At 38.7% G+C, this 27,177-nt stretch overlaps 1 protein-coding gene across 1 annotated transcript; it reads right to left on the bottom strand.

Annotated features, from left to right (window-relative positions):
- Positions 1-303: 303 nt before the first annotated feature.
- Positions 304-26,518, bottom strand: LOC131900950 (zinc finger protein 431-like). Its single transcript, XM_059252259.1, has 6 exons — positions 26,450-26,518; positions 3,024-3,150; positions 2,562-2,622; positions 1,537-1,617; positions 515-1,452; positions 304-344 (listed from the first exon to the last, which is right to left on the bottom strand). Exons 1-6 carry the CDS (start codon positions 26,516-26,518, stop codon positions 304-306), a joined length of 1,317 nt encoding a protein of 438 aa, XP_059108242.1.
- Positions 26,519-27,177: the final 659 nt, after the last annotated feature.

The following is a 27,177-nucleotide window of genomic DNA, read 5'->3' as shown; positions in this document are numbered from 1 at the left end:
CCTTTTACACTACACATAAGTCTTCAAATTCATTAATTTATTTTTTCCCATAAGTTTGCTGGTACAAACAACATAAAATTGGACAACATCATGCTTGAACAGTTTGATGACAGTCAAATATTTACCTACAGAATACATACTTTACTGTAAATGATTATAAATGTGTTGGATAAATATCTTACCAGATACTTCATAATAAGTTGCCCTCAGTATCTTTTACAGATAGTCAAAGACTATTGTCATATGGAAAGGCTTTAATAGATTGGCTGCACACACAGTTTTTCTCCTACATAATGTGCAAAATTAACCACACTGACTAAATTTATAGGGTTTCTCTGCAGTATGTTTTTTTCTCATGATTTCAAAGTTTACTGATACGTGCAAAGGCTTTAACACACTGATTGTATTCAAAGGACTTTTTCTCCAGTATGTGTTTGTCTATGCCTTTGAAAATTACTATGATGTGAAAAGGCTTTACCATACTGACTACTTTCCTAGAGTTTTTCTCCAGTATGTGTTCTTCTATGCATTTTAAGAGTACGATGCTGTGCAAAGGCCTTACCACATTGATTACATTCATAAGGTTTCTCTCCAGTATGTGTTCTTTGATGCTTTTGAAGATTACCATGACATACAAAGGCTTTACCACACTGATTACATTCATAGGGTTTTTCTCCAGTGTGTATTTTTTTATGCATTTGAAGAGTACTGAGTTGTGTAAAGGCTTTACCACACTGATCACATAAATAGGGTTTCTCTCCAGAATGTGTTCTTTTATGCATTTGAAGACTTTTGTAACATGCAAAAGCTTTACCACATTGATTACATTCATAGGGTTTCTCTCCAGTGTGTGTTCTTTTATGGATTTGAAAAGTAGTGTGATGAGCAAAGGCTTTACCACATTGATTACATTCATAGGGTTTCTCTCCAGTATGTGTTCTTTTATGGATTTTAAGAGAATTGTGTTGTGCAAAGGCCTTACCACACTGAATGCATTCATAAGGTTTCTCTCCAGTATGTGTTCTTTTATGTAAATGAAGAGCACTATAACATACAAAGGCTTTACTGCACTGATTACATTCATAGGGTTTCTCTCCAGTATGTGTTCTTTTATGCATTTGAAGATGACTGTTCTGTGCAAAGGTTTTACCACATTGTTTACATTCATAAGGTCTCAATCCAGTATGTGTTCTTTTATGGATTTGAAGAGTACCGTGTTTTGCAAAGGCCTTACCACACTGATTACATTCATAGGGTTTCTCTCCAGTATGTGTTCTTTTATGCATTTGAAGATGACTGTTCTGTGCAAAGGTTTTACCACATTGTTTACATTCATAGGGTCTCAATCCAGTATGTGTTCTTTTATGGATTTGAAGAGTACCGTGTTTTGCAAAGGCCTTACCACACTGATTACATTCATAGGGTTTCTCTCCAGTTTGTGTTCTTTTATGACTTTGAAGTTGAATGTGATAAGCAAAGGCTTTAACACATTGATTACACTGAAAGGGTTTCTCTCTAGTATGTGAACTTTCATGCTTTTGAAGATGACTCTCATATGCAAAGATTTTACCATATTCAGTATATACAGGTTTCTCTCCAGTTTGACTTCTTTCGTGCCTGCAAGGATAATTGGAATATGTAAAATATTTACTACAATCAATGCACTGTTGACTTTTTATGTCTGTATGAATTCAATTTACAAATTGGTCTAATTGTAAAAAGGCATCAGATTTTAAGTTTTCATCATTGTTTTTACACCCATGTTTTATTTATACAGTCCTAGTTCTCATAGGGCTTCTTTGTAGTGTTAGTTTTTTGATATATTAACAATAAAGCAAGAAAATCAATTACTTATATACTAGAATCAAATTTAAAAATTATATTCAATGTGGGGACTGCTCCATATCTTCTAATTGTTCTCAGAGTGAGGTATGTTATACCTTCCATATCCCTATGCTCATATAACTTGTCTCCATTGTGACATATGATATACCTTGTAAAGGAGGAAAAACAAATAAAAGATTTTCACATTGAATTCAATTTTCACATTGAAAGACACAAATGACTTTCTGTCCTCAAAGACCTGTGTTATATGAATTAAGCTTTCTCCACAACAATTCTGCTTCACTCTTGACTTCAACTGTCCCAATCACTAAACAGCACAATCACAACAATTATATGAGTTACACCAGCTTTACTATGGGCTATTTGCTTAATAGAAAGCTTTGAAAATATATGTATCACCTCTTCACTATGTATATCTTTTGTAATATGAACGCTGTGAAATAAAAAGACTGACAGTTCTATAGCATAGCTCTCATGGTTCTATGATTCTAATGGTAACATTATTTGAGGCATTGTTTTCTTGGCATTGTTTTTAAAGAATGCCTTGCAAATGCAAGTCAGGTGCCTGATGTTGAGGGTTATGGATCTGTGAGAATTTAATAATCATCAATATACTTTAAGCTGTGCTTATTTACAATGTTGCTTTCTTTAAAATTTCCAGAACACATTGCAGTTTTTTCACAGGCATATTTTAGCAGCTTGCACAAGAAAATTACCTTACATGTTTTCTAGAGCTTTGAAAATGTTCTTCAATATTATGGTCTTCCCAACTGTATCCTAAAATGTAGTCCCAGAGAAGTGTATATTATTTAAAATTGTGTGAAATTTAAGTTACTACCTTCAGTGAATCCTAGAAACATGCCTGATGTATTCAATTCATTCCTTTTTCTCAATCAAACATTGGAAGAGCACCCAAAACCAAGAAACAGTTTTTTTCCTTATCCTTATCTTACCACTTTTCTTTGTTTTTTCTTTTTTTTTTTCAATTTTGGTTTTTTGAAACAGGGTTTCTCCATTTAGATTTTGGTGTCTGTCCTCAATCTCACTTGGTAGACCAGGTAGACCTCTAACTCATAGAGATTCATCTGTCTCTGTCTCCCAAGTTCTGGGATTAAAGAAATGCACCACTGCCACCTGGCATTCCCTTATTTTAAAATGTGACAAAAACTCAGTCTTACCTATAATAGTGAGGTTTCTGTAGGTCTCCAGCATCACATCTTTGTAGAGATTCTTCTGGGAAGAATTCAGCAAAGTCCACTCTTCCCAAGTGAAGTTGACATGCACATCATCATATGTCACTGCACTCTAAAATATTCCATATATGTGTACAACAAAAAATATGATACTGAAAACATTGAGAATGTATCTTTTTGACAGTATATTAATACAATTCTGGTGCCTGCCACACTTATTTCATGATATACATATTATAATGTAATTACCACATCACTTTAGAAGGAAACTTAATAGGAGGGTCACCTCTATCATTTTTGTACCCTTTATATGTGATATCACCTTGAAATAGAAAAGCCTATTAACAAACATAGAGAGCCAAGTAAAGAGATCAACAATACAGAATACACATGAAAGAAATTGTATGAACAATTACTAACTTCAGAGAAAAAAAATAAGAGGACAAGTTGGGTGTATTGGCTCTTGACTTTAACCCCAACACTTCAAAGTCAGGCACAGGTATATCTGCCTCTGAGTGGAATGCCAGAATAGTCTATGGAAGCATATCCAAGACAGCCAGAACCTAGTTGAACAATTGTCCTTGTGGTAAGATGGAGGGGCATCATTGAGTATATGTCCAGGAGTGGTATAGCTGGGTCTTGAGGTAGATTGACTCCCAATTTTCTGAGGATTGCATATTGATTTGAACTTGTGACTGCAATGGATTCCTTTGATCCATGTCCTTGCTAGCATTAGCTGTCACTTACTTTATTGATCTTAACTATTCTGACAAGTGTGAGATAAAAACTCAAAATAGATTTCATATGCATTTCCCTGATGGGTAAGGATGTTTAACATTTCTTCAAGTGTTTCTCAGGCACTTAGATTCATAAACTGAGAATTCTGTTTAGAGGTGTACCCCATTATAATTGCATTGATTGGTTTGTTGTTGTCTGTTTTCCTGAGTTCTTTATTATCTTTTGTGAGACAACCCAGAAGCACATAGACAAACATGTTGTGCTCACTTATACATAATCATTAGCTGTTAAGTAAAGTATAATCACAGTAACCATAGTTAATCATAGTACAATCCATAGATGTACGGAGGCTAAGTAACAAGAGCAGCTCTAGGGTATAGGCATAAATCTCACTGGGAAAAGAAAATAGCATAGATTTTGTGGGTGCACTGGAGGCAGTTGGTGGATGGGAAGAGGAATGTTCAGGTGAGTTAGGAAAAAACAGAGAAGACAGGGAGAGACAAGTGGAATAGGGGAGATTTTAGCAGAAGACATGGAAACAATGCAGTGCAAACTTCATGGAAACCTCAAAGGTAACCCTAGTGAGGACTCTTAGTAACCAAGAATTCTGAAGCTGGCTGGGTAGTGGTAGCACACACACTAAATCCCAGCACTCAAGAGGCAGAGGCAGACAAAGTTCTGTGAGGCTAACTTTCCCTACAAAGTGAGATCTAGGACAGGCTCCAAAAGCCACACAGAGAAACGCTATCTCAAAAAACCAAAAAATAAGAATACAGAGGCTGAACCAACCATCTTCTGTAACCACACAAGGCTCCCAGTGGTAGGACTGGAACACCAAGCCAGATACAAAACTTTCAGCTGATACTTGTCCTGGCTGAATGTTGTCCTGGGACAATGGTGTCTCAGAGTGGCTAAACAATGATGCCCAATTGATGCCCAAGCTGTGAGAGGAGGCCCATGCCTGATACTGCCTAGATGGACAGGAACTGGAATTGGATGACTCAGAGAACAGGAAAGAACCAAATAAAACTGAATAAGGAACAAGCAATGAGATGAACTATAACTAATTTCCTTTATAATACAAGATTGGTACCTGGCCTAATTGTCACCAGAGAGGATTCTTTCAGTAGATAATGGGAGCATGTGCAGAGATTCTCTACCCAAACATGACGATGAGCTCTAGGAATGCTGTGGAAGGAGGGGATGAGTATTGCAGGATATAGAAGGATTGAGGAAACAAGTAAAACCTGGCCTACAGAATCAACTAAGCAGTGTGCATAGGGGTTCAGAGAAACTGAAGTGGCAATCATAAAGCCTGTGAGGCTCTATGTCAGGTCCTCTGCATGCATACTTTGATTGTTTAGTTTGTGGGACTACTAACCGTAGTCCTGGTGAAACATAACATTCAGGAAATGTGGAACACTATTAAAAGATCAAGCCTAAGAATAATAGGAATAGAAGGAGGAATATCTCAGCTCAAAAGCCCAGAAAAGCTTTTCAAAAACATTTTCCTAACTAAAAGGACACAAAAGAACACAGCCCAGAGAATCTACTGAGCAGGGCTCAAAGAGGCTCACAGAGACTGAAACAGTAATCACAGAGTGCATGTGTCCACACCAGTTCCTCTGCCTATATTTTACCATTTTATAGCTTGGTGTTTTTGTGCAACTTCCAACAGTGGAAGTTGGGGGGGGGTGTCTCTGACTCTTTTGGCAGCTCTTGAAATCTTGTACCTCTTACTAGCTTGCCTTGTCCAACCTTGATATGAGGGTTCCTGCCTAAACTTATCACCTGTTATGCATGGTTTTGTTGGTAACCCAAGGATATCTGCTCTATTCAGAAGGGAAATGGAGGAAGAGTGAACCTGGTGAAGAGAGGAGCAATGGAGAGAACGTGGAGGAGTGGATGCAGAGAAAACTGCAGTTGGGATGTATTGTATGACAGAAAAAAATAAAAATGAAGAAGAACGACTGAAATGTAAACACAGTGAGGGAAGACAACAAATCCTGTAACTCTGTTTCAGAGAAGTGAGGCTTCAGTCTCAAAGGGCTTAGCTTGCTCTATCCATCAAATATTTTTTACATGTCTCTCCTTTTCTATATCTACCCCTTGTGTTGTCAATGAAAAGGAGTGAGACAGACATAGAGACACAGAGAAGAGAAAGATGCACAAAGAGAAACACCCTAAAAACTCATTGAAATGGAATTTACAAAGTCCCCAAGACTGTAACATGGCTCTGTATTAATTAAGTGTGGCTCTCCCTCACAAGATGACACTTGTCCAAATTCCCTTCTTCCTACCAATGTCTATGCTATATCCATAATAAAAATCTCTTTTTATCCACATCTGGTCACATGAGGCAGAAACAAATGGATCTCTTTAAGCTCCAGGCCCAGCCTATCTACTACTTAGTGAGTTCGAGGCTAGACAGGGTTAGAATGTGAGACAATGTCTCAAAACAGATGCACTCAAAAATCTCTCCTTGAACTTCAGGGCTGTGAAAATAGTTTATTAGATAAAGTACCCACCTTGCAACTATCGCTTTACTTCTGTATTATAAAAACAGTTGCAACAATGCATGCTTTTAATCCACTAAATTTAAGGCAAGATAAAAGGAAGACAGAAGAAATCTTGCAAGTTTATTTACATGTGATAGTAAAATAGAAACCCTGTCTCAAACATGCCGAAGAGAAAAGACCAACACCCAAATATTTCTCTGACTATTATACCCAAACCACAACACACATACACGTATCCACACATAAATGAGAACATACATATAAATGGTCATAATCAAATAAATAATAAAATTACAATTGGATGATTTGGCACACACCTTTTATTCCAATACTTAGTCAGCAGATGCAGGCAGACTTATGGTAGTTTGGAGCCAGTGTCATCTATATTCTGAGTTTTAGGACAGCTAGAGATACACAAAAAACCCTGTCTCAAATATAAATTTGAAACTCTAATTTGCGTTGTCTCATTCTGAAATCATTTTTCAAAATGCACTTTAAAATGCACTGATGTGTGCCAGCTTAACCTCAGCAGAGGTCTCATGGTTCAGGACAATATCTCTTAAGATCATTTTATGTGTCAGCCACTGGTCCCTGTCAAATCATTCTCAGAAATAAATATAGCTTAGTATGGCAGCAGAGTCAAGCAGTTCTTTTTGAATTCAAGCAAGTTTGGCCTATGTAGTAAATATTATAGTAAGACATTATTCAATAACACAGAAACACACACACACACACACACACACACACACACACACACAGAGAGTGAGAGAGAGAGAGAGAGTCACAAATAGAGTTGAATATAATTTGCTTTGTTGTTTGAGACAAAATATCATTACAAAACTCACAAGGTGAGTGCTTTATTTACAGTTTCTGATTCTTTAGCCTCTAAAGCACTCTCCAGACCCTTCTTTGAGTCTAAATTCTTTTCAAATACTTCCTGGTTCCCAGCTGCTTTACAGAGTTTTCCATGGATCCCCAATTGTCTCTGAGACTTCAGGTATTGATAGAGACTTGTAATGTTCTGGGACAGCACGGATGATCCTCATAGGTGAGCTCCTTGGTAAAACTAGAAATGTTATAAGGTAATAAGCTCATAACTATTGTTTTGAGGTATTTACTATTTTGTATTTAAAACTCTCATTATATTGGCTACTATCAGAGTTATGGAGCTTATAGATATTATTAATTATTGCTGTTTTTATAGATTGTGGTATTGTTCTGTTGGAAAGAGTTGTGGTAATTGCAATAAGAATGGGCAAGACCTGCCAAACAACTGACAACAAATGCTGGAGTGAAAGTGAGGAAATAGTAATGTCATGAGCAAGAAGGTAGATATGTGTAGTTAGTGTGACAAAAATTATATTTTATGATACTGGTGGTCATCATGCAAAGTTCACACTCCTGATTCCTAACTAAGGTCCTTAGACTCCTTCCTGAAGGCTTCTTATTTGTTCTAAATATGTTTTCTGAAGGTCAGGTCCAGTCTCTAACATACATCTGTTTTGAAGGTCAGGATCTTGGGGTAGACTTTCTAGATGCAGGGTAGATCAACGTGGTATCTCTCCAGATGTATAAAGCATTGCTCATGATTTCTGCTTATATACTGTCCAGTGGGAATTATTGGGTTCTGAGACTGTGTCAGCTTGTCTTGAGTGAGTGATGTCACTGGGTTCTTCTTATGAGGTACAGCTTTGGGTGTAGTAAAGTTAATGACTAAGCTATGTTTACATGTCTAAGATACTTTTTTTACTATGCTCATTCCAATTGGGCTTCTGATTCACATATATATTTGACAATGAATAACAAATAATATACCAATATGCTTTGGAATTAATTATGGTAGGGCTTTTCATTTCGCCCCTGAAAAATTAGGAAAAATAAAAGTTTAACTTGTACTAGTTATTGGAAGCAAAGTTATAAAACAGGCATCTCAAAAACCATAACTGATAGTAAAAAAGCTTCTCTGTCTAATTTGACAAGGAGGAACTTTGTCCTTATTCCAACATTGGGTTAAATGTAAGCTGAATACTTCATGTAATCTATCATGAGGCCTTAGTGGGCCCTTCCAAAATTTTCAAGGTCTAATAAATTATGGTATAGAAACAAACTTATACTCTTAGTCTTTCTCAATAATATGGGTACATTGTTTCCTCACACAGAAGTACATAATAATACATCTTTGTGAACATTAGTACTTTGTGCCTATGGTACTCTGGATGGAATTTTCCCCCATAAGCTTGTAGGGATTGGTACTATTTGGAGGTGTGGCTGTGTTGGAGGAATTGTGTAACTGTGGGGGAGTGGACGTCGAGGTCTCATATATGTTCAAACTGTCAAGTGACCCAGACTACTTCCTGTTACTTTTGGGTCAAGAAGTAAATGCCCAGCTCCTTCTCCAGCACCATGTCTGCCTGTATGCCTCTATGTTGCACCATGATGATAATGGACTAAATCTCTGAAAATGTAAGCCACCTCAATTAAATGTTTTTTCTCTATAAGACTTGCCATGTTCATGGTGTCTCCTCACAACAATAGAAACCCTAACTTAGGCAGTACATAATTCATTACCCTTCAGACAGGAAATGTTATGAGATACACTGCTAATTTTACTTTGGATAGACTCATATTATGTATAGGCTTATGTAGTTGCTCCTAGTGTGTTATTAATAGAAATGCTTGTAATCCACTCTAGTCATTCTTTATTTCATGTAACATACAACAGGTATTTAACTCACTGTGTTGATAGCACAATAAATAATAGTGAAATTGTTTATCAACAATCTCATTTTATTTTGATTCCAGTAAGATTAAAAATAGAATGATAGTCCATAAATTTCAATTCAATTCTTGGAAATTTCTAAAATACTTGTATTTTAGAAAAAACATTCTTAAAAATTCATTAGGTTACTGGTAGCTGCTGTATTTACATTTATAGGTATTATTTCAGCTTCCTTTGAGGGAGTCTTAGCATTAAAACAAAATTCATAAATACCTCTATTTTCTAAAAAACAGTTTAAAATGGTTCTAAATTAGAAGAAGTTCAAGAAAAGATTGAAATTAATTTCATATAGTGACTGAATGGAGAAAAACAACCTAGGAATGCAAACAGTATAAAATTTCTCCCTCTTTCAGATTGCTTGAAGTTTAAGTGAATATAAAGACAACTGTTTGGAAGTTCCATCTAGTTCAGAAAACTGTCAAGCTTTGAATAATAGTATACAAAGAAATGTTTCCTGTGATTGGTTTTAAAATATTCAATATATATTATCCATTAAGCTATATAGTGCTTATGGAACATTACAAGACTCTATTAATACTTGAAATCTTAGAGAAAATTGGGGACCCATAGACAACTCTGTAAAGCACCCGGGCAACAGGAAGTATTTGGAAAGAATTTGGAATCAGAGAAGTGTCTGCAGAGTGCCTTAGATGCTAATGAATTAGAAGGTAACCTGGGGGCAGGAAGGTCCTTTAAAATGGTAGGTGGACACATACCTAACTTTTCCTGCATCAGGTTCTCACCTATATGACTATGGCTAGCTGTTCCTGGGCTGCTGTGAGGATCCTGTGACCCCTAACAACTACAGCAGCAGCACTATGACCACCACCTCTCTGGGTTTTATCATCTACCCTGATTGACACACCTTGCCCAGCTTGATTCAGGTCCTGGGGATCTCCAGGGACTAATTCCAGGGCTGCAAATGGTCAGGCTAGGTGATACACCATGAGCATCTCCTTCAGTTCCACAAACTTTCTAGGAAAACAAGACAAGAGCTGGGCTAGTGTACAGGGCCTGTAAGCTTGTCCAGCCCTGCCTTCCTACCTCCCTGGGCCAAGCCTGAAAATCACCTACTAAACACACCCTCTTTCTGAGACAAACCAGGAAGAAATTCCTCTGCTCATCTCCTCATAAGCACAGCAATCTCCAATTGTACCCTCAGGCAAGTCCCTCACAGACACTCCCAAACAACATGCTCACAGACATTCATCTCCCTGGAAATGCCCTTCCCGACATTCTTTTAGCATGACTCTGGGGACCTGGGAATCCTGTAGTGACCTCAGTTTTGAGGAAAGAGACAAAATGGGGAGTGCTTGGCAGCTAAATTTAAGGCCTCTTCTAAGATCAAGGCCAGTGGAGACAGCAGAGCAGCCCATTCACTGCACCCATAGGGCCCAGGAAGAGGAGACCCAGACCTCCTGAGCAGGAGTCATACAGGAGCTGGGAAGGCAGAGCCACAGCTAGCATGGAAGACAGACCCTGAGACATGAAAGAAGGTCTCAGGTGGAGAAGCAAACATGGCCAGTACACATACTAACAAAGAAGGTCAAGAGAGATCTAATGGCATCCTCTTTCTAAAAAAAGTACTGTAGAAAACTAATGACTACTGTGAGGGAAAATTGTTTTTCCCAGATGTGAGCATCCTAGTTGGTTATTCAAAATAAAGTTGTCTGCCCTGAAATCATATAAATAGAAGGAAATAAAAAATGGACTCAGTAGATCATATTTATTTATTTGCATATATATATATATATATATATATATATATATATATATATATAACAACCAATTTGAAATGGAGTAAATGGAGGCACGTAGCAGGTTTTCTTTTGTGCCAGGAACCAGCTCTAAAATCATAACACAGAGAATTCTTATTAGTTATGAATGCTACCATCACATGAATTATTGCATAAGATGTGGATTCTGCCCTTTCTACACACCCAACATCATGCACACCTGAGAAATCTCTGAAGATCAGAAACACCTTTTGTCCTTTAGAAGTAAACTTTACATAATCATACCATTGTAGCTGGTAGTAGCAGAAAATTTAAAGCATTCTAATCATGTATTACTGAAAAACAATCCCCACCACCTTTTTTATTTTAAAAATTCTACCAATTTTTAAACTATTTGAAACATTTAGAGACAACCCAAAAGTGGAATGCAATATTCAAAACTTCTAGAAACCAGACCTTCAGTTTTCCAATCTGTCTTCCAACTGCACACCAAAAGCATGCCCATGGGAGCACACTGGACAGTGATACTACAAGCATCATATCCTCCCATGTCAGTGCTCCAGAGTCTCCCCTTTCCCTAGAAATCCACACCCAGAGACTCAGAGGAAAGGGAAGTCCACACTCAGTGAGACTCAGAGGACAGGGACCACTGCCTAGGTCACCACATGAACCAACAAAACCATAGTCTGGCTCATGTTTGATCCAAACTCCAACAGAAATGACAGCTCAGCAGACCTGCTATGAACACCCTACACACACCATGACATACCTTGTGGTCTTCTTTACCACTCACTACAGCTGAAGCAGAGGAGAATCCTGCAGAGAACCTGAAAGCTACCTTCCACTAGTACTCCTAATTGCTAAGACTTCCCAGAGGCCCTCATTGGCTATGGACACCCATCTAGGCCTCAGAATATTAACAACTCCCCTACTGGGTGAGCACAGATCAAATAATTCAAAAAACACAGTTCTTCCAGCTCTGCCCTTCCAGCACAGCATACATGTCCTAATCAAGAAAGTTTGTATTTTAGTACACATTCTTCTCCTCTCCTAGAGCACACCATGGACCTTATTCAAAACACAAGGTCCTTTGTGTGCATGTTCTATTACATACTAAATATGTATTTCAGCCAACCCGTGCCTTGTAACTGAGAGTCCTACAGCCAATCATCGGTCACATTGACACAGTAACAGTTGTTATTGTGTAACTGTTGTTAAAGAAAAACAGACCGTAAATTAGAAAACAATGAGGGGTTATAGCAGGGCTTAAAGATAGGAAAGAGAATGTGGATGTGATGTAGTTGTAATCTCAATGAATTAATTTCAAAGTTGAAACAGGCTTTATGTCCAGGTGCTCTAGAGTCTAGGGATTTATATTACAGCACATGGAAGATTTCTCAAAACTTTTATCTCAGGGTTTATATCTAAAACGAAGAAAAATAATAACCCTGTCAATGGGGCCACAACATTTTACTCAGATCTGTTTTGGTTGAACAACTATAACTATAACAACGTTGTTTCAAGATAAGGTCAGTCCTATATCCAGATTCTGGATTGTCCTGGTCTATGGATCGAAAGAAATGGCCATTCAGAACATTTATGGAGCATCTGAAAGTGATCACCTAATGCTACAATGCTAATTTCAACTACTGTTGAAGTAGGAAAGATCTCAACCTCCATCCTGTCTCTCCCTTTCTGCACTGTGACTCTACCAGCTTCAAAGTTAGTCTGTGAACTCAACATTTCCACAGGTCCCTCTTCATTTACAAGTCCCCACTAAAAGTCAGAGACATTGGAGGTCACTCATTAACTGGTCTATTTTTCCTTCTCACTGACCAGTCAAGGCCCAGAATGGAAGGAATTGTGGGACTGTCTTCCTAGCACTGGGCATTAAAGGCAGGGTTAGATGTTCAAAGCAATTCTCAATTATATAACACAAGGCATTGATATTACAAGCTCTTAGTCTCCCATGCCAGGATAGCAGGGCCTCCTCCTCCCCAGAGAATTCACACTCCACAAATCTCAGAGGACAAAGGCCACTACCAAGGTCACTACAGGGACCAACAGAAACTCAGTCTGGCACATGGTCCATCACAGTCCAAGCAGCTTTGACAGATGAGCAAACCTGCTCTTTCTGATCTAGGGATAGTGGCCCACACACTCACTATGACATGGCTTGTGGTTATCCTTAAAGCTACCTACAGCAGAACAAGAGGAGAATCCTGGAAAGATCCAGTAAGCTTCCTCCTACTGGTTATGCTGATTGTTAAGCCTTCCCAGAGTTCCTCTTTACCTAGGACCACCCAGCTGGGCTTCATGACATTAGCAGTTACCCTACTGGGTGAGTAGAGATCAAATGAGTCAGAGAGCAAAAAACCTCCCAGGTTGGTCCTTCTATACTACAGACAGACAGGATACTATTCCAGGAAATTTGTAGTTTAGTAAAATCCTCCACTCTTTCAGAGTACTTCCTGTTCCTCTTCCAAGGCACAGAGTCCTATTTGTGCACATTCCATTACAGTCAATGTGCAGTGTAGACAGCCCTGTATTTCATAGCTGAGAGATCCTGCATCCAAACACAAGTCACATTCAAACCATATCTGTTGTTAATCAAAAAGAGGCCATGGATTAAAACAAAAGGGACTATGGGAGGGATTAGAGGCAGGAAATAATACAGTAGGAATAATGTAATTATAATCCCAAAAAATTCTGTGAAAAAAGTTGAAACAGGCTTTATGGCCATGTGCTCCGGAGACTAGGGATTTGTGTTAGAGCACACCAATTACTGACATTATTTTTCTCTGAATATACATCATAAACCTGGAAGAGTCATATTAGGCAGGGCCACACCATTGTATCCAGTTCTACTACTTAGGTTGAACTGATATAATTACAGTAATTTGATTTCATAAAACTTCAGGTCTTTACCCAGATTCTAGATAGCCTGATCTGTGGACTAAAGAAATGGCCAGTCAAAACATTTACTGATCATCTAAAATGGATTACCTGCTCATTGCTAATGTCAACTACTGTCACAGCAGGAAAGCTTTCATGATCTTCCTTGCACATCCCTTTCTCTGCTGTGACTACACTTGTTTTACACTTGGCCAGGGAACTCAGTTCTTACACAGGTCCCACTTCATTTGTAAATTCACAATAAAATCTAAGGAACTTGGAGGATACTCATTCACTTGTCTATCTTTGCCTTCCCACAGATCAGTCAAGGTCCAGCCTGGAAGGAGTTTCAGGACTGTCCTTTCAGCACTGAGCAGCAGAGGCAAGATTAGGTGTCCAAAGCAATTCTAAATTATATAGTGTGATGCAAGCCTGAGCAACAAGATACACTGGTCTAAACCTGTGGTTCTCAACCTACCTAAGGATGTAACCATTTAATACAGTTTCTCATGTTGTGGTGACCCCTCAACTGTATAATTATTTTCACTGCTAGTTCATATCTACATTTTTGCTACTGTTAAGAATTATAATATAAATATCTGTCTGTGCTTTCCGATGGTCTTAGGCCAGTCCTGTGATAGGGCGATTTGATGTCCGAGAGGAAGCTATGATCCCCCATGTGGAGAATCAGTCCTCCAAACTGATATAAATCCATAGATTAATAAATAAATAACATTGAAAAACTTGGAATGAAATTCTGAAAATGGAAAACATTGTTAAATAGTAAAAATTACACTAATACATTTAAAAAAATGAAATTTTAAAAATATACCAATAATTTATATTTTATAATGATGAAAATAATTGGAAGGATACTTAGGTATACTGACATTAAAATTGAGTAAGTAATATTTTGATAGAGAGAATACCATTAATAAGACAGTGTATGATTTGTCCCATGTGAAGTGTTAGCCACTGATTGTTGTAAGCTAACACTTGGAGTTACAGCGAATGGCCTGTGTCTCAAACCTCTGAGTTAACTTAACTGAGTCTACCAGGATTGCACAAATCTAAGTAGGAGAGTTCTCTAATTTGAAACTGAATACTTACTAGTTCAAGATATCTTCCCAAAATTGTACACCCCCCAATTCTGTCTGTCTTCATTCATATGGAAGAAATTAATCCATGCAGGGAAATTACAGAGAAAGTCACTCACCATGCCCACTCAGTCCTTCTTTGTAATGGACACGCCTGCAGCTCACTGCCTTCAACTTCAATCAGTGATCAAGCTATTGTCTAGTCTGTTTCATCCTGTAGTGTACATAATACACTGTCCCTCTTCTTCCAGTCTGCAGTGAGTAGTCATGCTCCACACACAAATCCTTTCCCTGTTCTTCAATGGACAGTCCACTATGTGACTCAAACTGGTAATTTTAGAAGTCTGTGGTGCTGCAGATGTATCGTCCAAGATTTAAGGTGGTTATTCACAAGAATAACAAGGGCAATGCCTATGGGGCTACAGACAGGGTTCAGGTCCACCTCCAGCAACATCAGTGACCATGACTCAAAACTGAAAAGACCACACAGGACCATGAAAAACCACAATGGAGCATGCAGGCACAGCAGGACCATGCATGGCAAGGCAAGAACATGTGGAACTCTTCATCCAGACACTGGCTCCCACCCAGCCAGCGGAGGAACCACCACACTGGCTCCCATGGCTCAACTGGCATCTCCTCCCACTCTGAGGATTCCAGCCCTTAGCTCACCATATCATGGTTTTCCAGCTCTTCCATGTTCTCTGCTCAGCTCCTTGCAGCAGAACTCACAGCACAGTATACAAAATCACTGGCACCAGATCCTCAAGCCAAGCCTGAAGCCCCCAACAGGAAGAACCCTGCACAACTTTTGACTGGCAGGTCGCCTGGAGTGCCTGATTGGCTAGTGAAGCCTGAGTGACAGGAGCACCTCCCATAGGGTTACACTGTGTTTAAAGGCACAGCACAATGGTTCCTGATTGTGATTTCCACCCCAGACACAGAGCTTTTCTGAATCAGCTGTGATTTGCAATTCAATAGCACCTGCCCCAGGCTCAAATAGAGGACCCTGCTTTCTTCCTGCCCTCCATAGGCACTTCTCCTTCATCCTCATGGACACAATGTGACTAGTTAGCTTGTACAGACCACTAACCTATATGGGGTGGAGGGATTCCCTGTCACACAGGTGGATGGGTACCGGGAATATTAACAACTAAAGAGAGATATAATCACAAAATAGAAGATGTTTGTTACATGGCTTCACACTGAGGTCAGGTGAGTTGAATGTACTTTTAATCTGCTTGTCACAGGGACTTCAGACAACCAGGAAAGAAAAGCAGGAACCAGACCATGAACAAAATAATAGGTCTTTCTCCTATCAGAAAGCTCTATTGCTTAAGGAGTTTTATTCTTGAAATTCAGAAAAGGTGTTGAAAAATTAAATAATGATAAAGAGTAGTCTTCATTGAAAGCTTAATACTTAGAGAATAATTGAACTAGATAAAATGCAGTTATGAGCACCATTGTTAGCCAGCACATCTTCATCAGGGAACAGGTGAAAAAAAAAAACACAACTGTGTCATTCAAGGTTCTCTACATGAACAAGACTAGTAGAATGAATCTCTCCATGTATGTAGAAATTTGATTTAATAGAATGTTTCACATGCTGTGTTCCAGGTATTCCAACAATGGCTCCTACCAATGGCAACATGAAGAGTCCAGTATTTAAGTATATGAGTCTAGATATTTCAGCTGGTCTTCAGTATACATCAAAATACAAAGAAAATAGGCTCTAATGCTGCTAATACTTGGTAGTCTGTGATATGGCAAGCAAGCAAGGAGAGAGACAGACAGAGAGAGAGAGAGAGGAGAGAGAGGGAGCTTCCTCCTTTGATATATTCTAAACATATAGGCTCTCAAAAGAGGTTCAGGCCAGATAAAAGGTGGATCTTAACCATTGCTTATTTATTCATTCATTCATTCATTCATTCATTTATTTATTTGTTGTTTTTAAGTCAGGGTTTATCTGTGTGCCCTAGGAACTCATTCTCTAGAACAGGATATTCTCAAACTCAGGAAAATCCAAATGTTTCTTCTTCTTAGTGCTTGGGATAAAGTTGTACACAATCCTCAAGCAGCTAAAGAGGAATTTCACCTCAAATGATCAAGATTAAAAATGTACATTTAATTTCAATACATAAAAAAAAATCCCACTGGGCGATGGTGGCTCACACCTTTAATCCCAGCACTTTGGAGGCAGAGGCAGGTGGATGTCTGTGAGTGAGTTCAAGGCCAGCCTGGTCTACCAAGTGAGTTCCAGGAAAGGCCCAAAGCTACACAGAGAAACCCTGTCTCAAAAAACACACAAAAATATCCCTCACAAGTATACCTACCTCTTTGGGTGTTTGTTAATTCCAGAAATAGTCAGTGTGACTACCAGGAATAGTCATCACAACAGCCAAGAAAGAAGAAATCACAAAAATTTCTCACCTGCAGGATGCAGGGAAAGCATGCTTTTCCTAAACAAAGGAATATCTGGATTTTACTTAAGAAGTCTGAGCATGTTCATGGAGAATTCTCCCTATTACTAAACAGGCAAGTTAACAAATCCACTTCTGAACATGGTCACAATGTAAAAGCAGAGATGTTTAGGGGTATTGTTACTGTAGTGTCATGCAGAATCATATAAAAATTATAAAAATGATAGAAAAAAATGCCTCTGGCATGTTCATCCTCTTGTACTATAAGGTCTTACCTGAAAAGCAGTAAATGGTGGGGTGAAAAAATATTGTTTTGGAGCCTATGTAACCTGTCAATCTTGATGTTCAATCTAAAAGATAATTTTACCAATGCCATTCTCAGAGATATAAAAGATAAAAAACACATACACAGAAAACTGCAAGGAAAAGTCACTTTCTCCTCTGGGACACACTCTGGCTAGCAAGCTTGTACAGCCTATAACTTTGAATCTTTGTTACAGAAACAGCACATCATGGGTTATAGCCACAAATTTGGCATCTAAGTTTTGATGTTTGTGATGCTTGGACCAGAGTTACAACTAGTTCTGTGTGAAGTTGCATCTTCAGATTAGGAATCAAGTTGCCCATGCCTTCCATCAACTGAAGGCATAGATGGATGGAGTCCTACCCTTAGGGTACCCTCTTAGGCTTCAAATGCTGAGAAAGGCCTTCTCGTTAATAGTGTTAAACTTCTTGAAATGTCCTGCCTCTGATTCACCACAGAACTGGCATTTGAAACTACCTCCTGCTGTTCTTCTCTGTGTGTTGTATAAGAGAAGAATAAAATTTTAAAATAGAAGGAAGACAGGGATTTGGACACTGACTTTTCATTTGTTTCTGTACCACTTCTTTCTCTTCCACTGTAAACCGGATTCAGTCATGAGTAATAAACATCTAACAGAATAAATACTTTGTCCAAAAAAATCAACCAATTACTTTTCAATTCTGCCTTATTCAATTTCTCGGAGAATGAAGAAAACAGGAATGATTTGGGGACAAAATATTATATAAGTGACCTCAGGCTAACTTTTTCCTGGTGTCTATTACCCATTGTAATGCTATGACCTCAAGCTCCACTGTCTGCATTACTTTCAATATTCCCATATTCCTAGTCCTACAGAGCAGATGATTAAACTATGCATATAGTTATTTATGGCTTTAACCATCTAAATTCCTAATATCTTCAACATTCCTCCAAAAGATAACATTCCCACATTCTACTCAGAAACAAAATCACTTTTGGTGTATTATAGTTTGATGTAACTTGCATGTATCTTCCTGTGATTTCATTCTCTAACCAAAAGCAAGGATTTATATGGCTGATATTGCCAGATCACAAACCATAATTGTGGGACCTTTGGATAGAAACTCAGAACTAAAGGCAAGAACCACTGGAAAACTTTGTTTACTGGCATTCTCTCTTGCTGGTTCACTGTCCTGTCCTAAGCTAGATCTCTCAACCATATCAGGTCCACTTCCTTAGGGTATTGAAACCTCAGTGGAAGAGCCTTTCTACATCAATCACATTTTCTCACAAATTTAACACCCAGTGCTTCTGATCTGGACAAAGCCTCCATTGATGTTGCTTCAGATGACACTAGGCTACATCATGTTAACAGCTAAAGCTAATTAAGACAGAGACAATAATATATCAGATAATTAAAAAAACCCAAATCAACGTATTAACCACAATAATCCCTTAAGCAGTAAAAACCCAAACATGAAGATAGAAACAAGAGGAAAACATAAATATGTCAAGAGTTGAAGGCCGGGTGGTGGTGGCACATGGTTTTAGTCCCAGCACTTGGAAGGCTGGGGCAGACATATCTCTGTGAGTTTGAGGCCAGCCTGGTCTACAGAGCAAGTTCCAGGACAGGCTACAAAGCTACACAGAGAAACTCTGCCTCAAAAAAACAAACAAAAAGAAGAAGAAAAGAAGAAGAAGAAGAAGAAGAAGAAGAAGAAGAAGAAGAAGAAGAAGAAGAAGAAGAAGAAAAGAAGCATCGAGCCTCTAAAATTAATAAGAGAAATGTAAAACTGTCTCTTCACAGAAACTCCCCAAGTCAACACAAGCTCAAGACATTCATATAGAATATAGTAAATTTTCTGAAAAAAAAGGTGAATATTTATCATTTTTAAGAGATACAACAATAAATTTACATGACAATTAATAAAATCAGCATCATAGATGGAACCACTGAAAAAAACAAGACAAAAAAAGACACTTAAAAATATATACAATGGCCCCTTAAACAAAAACAACAAGATTCTAAATAAAATTAAACCACAAGAAATTCCTGGCCAACACTAATCCTGTGCACTCCAGTCCTGTCCTTAGCCAATAATATAAAATGGTTTGGGAGAGAAGAGCAGTTTCACCAAAACTGGAGATATTTGCTTCAAGCTTTCTGATGTTTTAACTTTGTTGAAAATAATTTTGATTACTAAAAGGAACTCATTCTCTTATAATAAAAAAAGTTATATTTGTTAGGATCCCTTAGGCACCATTTTGTTGCTATGGCTGACGATTACCTGTAAGTCTGCATCAGAGAAAGTGTTGTTAGTTGTTTTTGCTCTTTGGGGGGCCCAACACCCAGCTCCCAAATAAATCACGCAAGCTTATTTTTAATTATAAATATCTGGCCTTAGCTTTGCTTGTTTCTTATCAGCTTTTCTAAACTTATCCTGTCTACCATTTGCCTCTAGGCTTTTCCCTTTCACTTACTTCTGTAAATTTTACTTTCACTTTTACTGCAGGGCTGGTGTGGGGCTTGGTGGCTGATCCCTAACAATCTCTTCTCCCTTTTCTTGCTCTTTCTTATTTTCCTCCAGATTTTTCCTTCTATTTATTCTCTCTCCCTGCCAGCCCTGTCTAGCCTTTCTCCTGCCTCACTATTGGCTCATCAGCTTGTTACTAGACCATAATGTGTTTTAGACACACAAAGTAACACAGCTTCACCGAGTTTAAAAAATACAATATAAAAGAATGCAACACATCTTTTCATTATTTAACAAATGCTCCACAGAATAAACAAAAGTAAACAACTCAAAATGATATTCTACAACAAGTGAGGAAATGGAAACTTTTTCATACCAAATGCAAGATAACAGATTTTAAAGAAACAGTGTATGATTTATTTTATATACTTAAAGCAAATTGTTTTGCACTAAGGGCTTTACAAGTCACAAAAACTTTAGAAATAAGTTTATCCCCAGATGTGTGTGTTTGTGTGTGAGAAAAAATGTCTTTCATGTGTGTACAGGTGACAAAGAAGGAAAGAAGGGCATCAGGTCACCTAGATTTGGAGTAGCAGTTAGTTATGAGTCCCCCCACCTTGGATATTGGAATGTGAATTCACGTCATCCCCAAGAAGAATACATTCTGTGCCACCTGACAAACCCTTTATTACATTTTACACAATAAAATAAAACTCTTTCACTAATTTACAACAACAACAAAACTTAACCTAAATTATCAAAGACGTAAATAAATGACACCTGGGAACATGATACATCAATATTAAGAAGCTGTGTTTGGTAAATTTGCAGCATGAATTGAATACATTCCTAAAAAAATTCACAACGATTTATAACAGGATTCCTCATTTCAATGCTACATGCAAAGTGGAAATATACAGAATGTTCAATAGGATCATGAAGAAATAATACATATATTGATACTATGTGGTTTCTATATTTACCACAAAGCTACAATAATCATATATATGTAAAACATTTGTAAAAGAATAACGGAGACAGAAAAAGCCAAAGACTGAAGCAGAAGTAAAGTTTTAATAAAAAAAATCAAAGGAATCTCAGCCAGGAAAAGTGTGATCTTGACCAATGTTAACCAATTACCTATACTCTACATATATAGAAATTAACACAGATGTCACAACTCCCAAAAAATTAATTCCTAGTGACTCTTAAACTGTTATGTTTCTTACAATCCAGCTGCAGAGAGGCCCCAAACTCTAGAGCTCTCTTGGCAAATGGAGGTAATCTCCTGCTATGGCTCTTCAAACCCTCATGTCCTCTTGTGGTTTCAGGCAAACCCAGTCCCACTAATGCCGAATCACAAAACAGTGTAGAAGAATAATTGAATGTCTATTTTCTCCCACATGGATTAGGGCATATGATGTGGAATCTGCCCTATGCACCTTCCCAACAACATGCAAACCTGAAATATATCTGCTGTCAGAAACTTCTTTTCTCCCCTGGAACTGGACTTCCCTGAATCAGGTTGAGACTATTATTGAAAGTTTTAAAACACTCTAATCATGTATTGCTGAAGGAGAATTCCCAACATGTTTTTCTACCAGTTGTTAAACTGTTTGTGACATTTGTACGACAAACTTGAAAGTGGAGTGAAATGATCAGAACTTCTAGAAATTATATCTTCAGTTTTCCAATCTGTCATCGCACTGCTAACTATAAGCAAATCCTATTTGGGCACACTGGACACATATATTACAAGAACCACAGCTTTCTATAGCCAGGTTGGCAGAGCCTTCTCCATTTCACAAAATCAACATTCAGGGAGCCTCAGAGAAAGGTCACTGTCCAGGTAACCATCATGATCCATCCAAGTCACAGAAGCTCTGACAGCTCAGCAGAACTGCTCCTTTTGGTCTGCAGTCAGTGGTCCTAACATTCACCATGACATGGCTTGTGTTCTCCCTCACAGCTCACTACAGCAGAGCCAGAAAAAAATCCTAGAAAGAACCTGCAAGCTACATCCCACTGGTGCTCCTAATTGCTATACCTTTCCAGGGTCCCACATTAGCTAAGGCCTCGCAGCTGGGAGTCAGGACAGTAGTAGCTCCCCCACTGGGTGATCAGAGATCAAATGACACAGACAGCACAGGCCCTCCCAGCTCTGCCCTTCCACCCTAGGGATAGGCAGGACCCTAGTCTAAGATATTTGTATTTTAGTACAAAGTCTTCCAGTCTCTCAGAGTACTTCCTGTTCCTCTTCCAAGGCACATACTCCCTTGTGCACAAATTCCCATGCACACTGATTGTCGAGTGGTGCCAAACCAATACATCACAGCTGGGAGGTAAAACGCAAGTCACATTCAAACAGTAATTATGATTATTGTGTAATTGTTGTTATAGAAAAACAGGTCAGGAATTAGAAAACAGTGAGTCATCAATGGTAGGACTTCTAAGAAGAAAAGAGATTGAGGCATGTTGTAGTCATAATCTCAAAGAATTACTTTGAAAAGTTCACACACAATTGATAGCCATGTGTTCCAGGGACTAGGGATTAGTATGACAACAAACCAAAGATTACGTATATCTTTTTTTTCTGAAGCTATATATCTTAAAGAAGGAAAATAACAGTCTGCTAGGCAGGGCTGCACTGTTTTACTCAGACCTTCTCTGTTGGTTGAACCAGTGTAACTACAGTAGTTTCATTGCACTACAAGGTCAGTCCTTTATCCAAGTTACTGAATGATCTGGTCTAGGGACCCCAAGAAATGAGCAGTCAGAATATTTATGGTGAATCTAAAATTGATTTCATGACTCCACATTGCTAATCTCAACCACTGTTGAAGCAGGTAAGCTCTCACCCTCCTTCCTGCCCCTACCTTTCTGCACTGCCACTACATCAGCTGGATCAATTTTTGCACAGGTCCCTGTTCATTTGTATGTCACCCTAAATGCCAGAGAGACTGGTGGACTAATTAACTGGTCCATTTCCCCTTCTCACTGGGTACAGCCTGGAAGGAGGTACAGGACTATCTTTCCAGCACAGGGCAACAGAGGCAGGTCTAGGTGTTCAAAGCAATTCTCAATTACACAGCATGCATCAAACCTGGGCTACAGGAGACACTGCTCTACACAGAAATCAATAATCAACAGCACTCATGATAAAAGAAATGAAACAATTAATGACCTAGAAACATTAGAGAACAGAAACAAATAGATAAGAACAGTAATGCACTTCAAATGTTAAAAATAATAACAATAGGCAATATTTAAAAGTGATAAAGTCATGTATTTTTTAAGATAAAATACTTAGGTATATTGAGTTCCAAAAAGAGTGGGACCTTCTTTTTTTTTTAATATTTTATTTATTATGAATACAGTGTGTTCTATCTGCACATACCCCTGCAGGCCAGAAGAGGGCACCAGATCTCATTATAGATGGTTGTGAGCCACCATGTGGTTGCTGGGAATTGAACTCAGGACCCCTGGAAGAGCAGCCAGGGTTCTTAACCTCTAAGCCATCTCTCCAGCCAAAGTGGGACTTTCTTTAGTAGAGGGAATGTCATTAATAAGAGATAGGTTGATCTTCCCATATTCACTTGTGGGCTGTTGTGATCTGTAACCTGACACACAGAATTACAGTCAATGGACTTTTTTGCAAACTTCTGAACTGACATAACTATGTCAAGCAGGACTGAAAATATCTGCATAGGAGAGTTGCCTAATTGAAAATTCAACATCATTTGGTGCAAGTTGATCTTCACAAATTGTACACTTACCAGTCTGGTCTATCTTCACTCACAAGAGAGCAATTAGTACATGCTGGGAAATTATAAAATCACTTCCCCTGCTACAACCAGATTTGTTTTCATAAGGGTGACTCCAACAGGTGATTGTCTACCCTCTTTCCCCCAGCAGAGTACACAATAAACTATTCCTTCTATTCTGGTCTGAAGGTAGAAACCATGCTCAACATGCAAATCCTTTACCTTTTACTGCAATAGATATGCAACTGCATCACTCAAATGGATAGTTTGAAACTCTGAGGTGATATAATCATTTAATATAAGATTTTTATTGTGCAATATTAGAGGACAGCAAAGTCATTGCCTTAGAGAGCAACAGACTGGGACCAAGGCCACTGGTGTCAACATAAGAGAGCTTGTTTCAGAAACAAACAGGACTGAAATGCAGCTGTTCTAGAATTAAAATGCCTTCCAAGGGAGAAATCCCTCAACACACTTCAGAGAAAAATAAAGAAAAATCTCTTTAACGATAGTGTGCATCCATCTCCAGTGAATGCTAAAAGAGGAGCCAGTCTAGAAGAGACTCTGCATTCCACAAATGCTAATGATCCTTGTGACTTTTAGGTTCAGTCTTCAGGTTACACTTTCAGCAATTTAAATAGGGACAGAAGACTGCAAGTCTACTCAATGAGACAGAGGAGAGAGACTTACACAGCAAGGTCATTTCCAAAATTATTTAAATACCCCAGTGATGTGGAACAGCAGGATCTTCTTCAGTGACAACATCCTGAGGTGAAGGTCACAGGGGATGAGAAAGAGAGGAAAAGTATAAGGTAGAAAAGATAAAAGCAGGGGTGGGGAGGTCTTACACAAGCAATGTCTCAAGTCAACCAAGCTTCTTAAGAAGAATAGCACTTTGGGTACTACTTCCAGGGGTGAAATGAAAGGAAATGGGGCACTTCTAGGAAATCAGCAGAGAGTGTCATACAATGGGTCAGACTCAAAGGGGAGGTTAATCAAACAGTGCTGCACAAGGGGAAACAGGGTATCTCAGGAACATTACTGACTAAGCCTACAGTGATCTGTGGACTGATAACTATAGCCCCATATGGTGGAAAGAGTTGGTTTCTCAGGATCTGAAGTAATCCCACCACAAATGCCCTCGTTCCAGACCATTGCTAGTTCTCCAAATCATATTCCCGGTTTTCAGAAATGAGCTCTATTTTATTATTAGCATATCTGGCCTGTAGGGAAAGCTCCCTAGTCCTAGGTCCAAGGTTATTAATTGGCTTTCCCAAGAATTTTCCTAATCCCAGCCTGATGTCCAAAGTGAAAGCCTTGCTTGATCAGGCAATTGGTGTTTTACTTTTCTTTTACCTTTTTCTTTTCTTCTTTTTTTATTTTTTTTTTAAAGATTTATTTATTTATTATGTACACAGTGTTCTGCCTACATGCATGCTTGCAGGGCAGAAGAGGGCACCAGATCTCAATATGAATGGTTGTGAGCCACCACGTGGTTGCTGGGAATTGAACTCAGGATCTCTGGAAGAACAGCCAGTGCTCTTAACCACTAAACCATCTCCACTGCCTTTTTTGTTTTTTCAAGACTGATTTTTACTGTGTAGCTTTGGAGCCTGTCCTGGAAATCACTCTGTAGATCAAGCTGGCCTCAAACAAACACAGATCAACGTGCCTCTGTCTCATGAGTGAGTAGAGAGATTGAAGGTGTGCACCACCAACACCTGGCTAGTGTTTGACTTTTCAAATAATTGTCACCTGGTGTCATATTGCTCATCTGGCAGAACTATGCTTTTCTCAAGAAGAAAACTGGAACTTTATGGAATGCCAGGACTTCAGGTTGGTTGTTACCCTGTAATGCCTCAAAAAGCAGCTTGTTAGAGTCCCATTCTTTGATTAAGTGGCTTGTTTTATACAAGAAGTGGCTCCTTTGTAATGGTTTGGAGCCAAACAAATGTGTATCCTCCTTTCCTAATCTCTAATAGGCCATGCTACAATACACTTACATTTGAGGTTTGTTTGTTTGTTTGTTTGTTTGTTTGAGGTTGTCCTCCTTCAGCTAAATTGTATTTTGTGAGACTTACTATCTCCAAAGAATTAGTAAATCCCTTATATCACCAATTCTACCCTTCTACATCACATGTTAATAGTGGAGTGTTACACAACACATGAAATGCCTTTTACAACCTTCACAAAATTAACTCTAAATGGATCTTACACATGAAAGTGAAATGCAAAGTGCTGAACCTCTAAAAGGTATGGACGGTACTCTTCATTTTTGACAACCTGTTTTCCATGAGTGCACCAAAAGCATGTCTAAGTTTACTACAAAATATTTCTTTTTGGTTGTTGTTTATTGTTTTTGTTTGTTGAGACAGGGCTTCTCTGTGTTGTTTAAATGCCTGTTCTGGTTCTCACTCTGTAGACCAGGCTGGCCTTGAACTCAAAGAGATCGGCCTAACACTGCCTCCCCTGTGCTGGGATTAAAGGTAAGGGCCACCATCACTCAGCACAAAGATGTTTCTACACACAGCTCTCTGCACCAAATTCTGTGAGCAGATTCAGCCCACAGAGAAAAGTTATTCAGAGGCCTGTCCTTGGGTCCAGGGAGTTTCAAGTACCACATGGGACTTCACAGGACAGGGATTCTGCAGGCAGGTTTCTACTGAGATGAAAGGAAGTCTCACCATACTGGATACCAAACCTCACCATCTGCTCTAACCCATCTGGGGACAGCAGCCCCTCACTCAACATGTCATGGTTTCTCAGTTCGGCCATGCTCTCAGTTCAGCTCCCTGCAGCAGGACTCACAGCACACCACACAAAACTGCTGGAACCAGCTCTTCTTCAAAGCCAAGTCTGAAGCCAGTGGCCAGAAGGACCCTACAGGACTTCTGACTGGCAGGTCACCTGGAGGGCCTGATTGGCTAGTGAGGCCTGAGTGAAAAGAGCACCTCCCTCAAGGTTAGAGTGTGCTTAAAGACACAGTACATGCTTCCTGATTCTTCCTTCTACTCTAGACAAAGAATTTTTTTTTAAATCAGCAGAAATATGCATATTAATAGCACTTATCCCTGGTTCCAATAGCTGACCGTGCTTACTTCCTGGACTCCATAGGAACTTCACCTTCTTCTTCCTGGACAGAATGTGGCTAGCTAGCTTGTACAGTCCAGTAAATTATATGGGGTGGAGTGATTTCCTGTCACACAGGTAAAAGGGATCCCAGAATAAAAACTAAAGAGCAATTTAAAGACACACAAGGAGAGTGTTTATTATGTGACTTAATACTGACATCAGGTGAACTGAAGGTACTTTTTACCTGGTTGTCATAGGGACTTCAGACAACCAACAAAGAAAAGCAGGAACTTCATCCCAACCAAGAAAATAGGTCCATTGCTTTAGGAATTTTATTCCATAAATTCAGAGCAAACTGTTGG

This window comes from Peromyscus eremicus, unplaced genomic scaffold (genome assembly GCF_949786415.1).
Source record: "Peromyscus eremicus unplaced genomic scaffold, PerEre_H2_v1 PerEre#2#chrX_unloc_1, whole genome shotgun sequence".
NCBI lineage: Eukaryota > Metazoa > Chordata > Mammalia > Rodentia > Cricetidae > Peromyscus > Peromyscus eremicus.
Note: the sequence above shows the minus strand (reverse complement) of the source record. Positions and strands in the feature narration are given on the sequence as shown.

What these genes read in the sequence shown, in the direction of transcription:
- LOC131900950 (XM_059252259.1), bottom strand. Translation starts at nt 26,518, where the DNA reads ATGGCCGAACTGAGAAACCATGACATGTTGAGTGAGGGGCTGCTGTCC. An exon ending in CAGAAACCTCACTATTATAG is followed by an intron (nt 2,623 to 3,023) that starts GTAAGACTGAGT and finishes ACTACATTTTAG; the next exon opens with GATACAGTTGGGAAGACCAT. An exon ending in AGCTCTAGAAAACATGTAAG is followed by an intron (nt 1,618 to 2,561) that starts GTAATTTTCTTG and finishes TTATCCTTGCAG; the next exon opens with GCACGAAAGAAGTCAAACTG.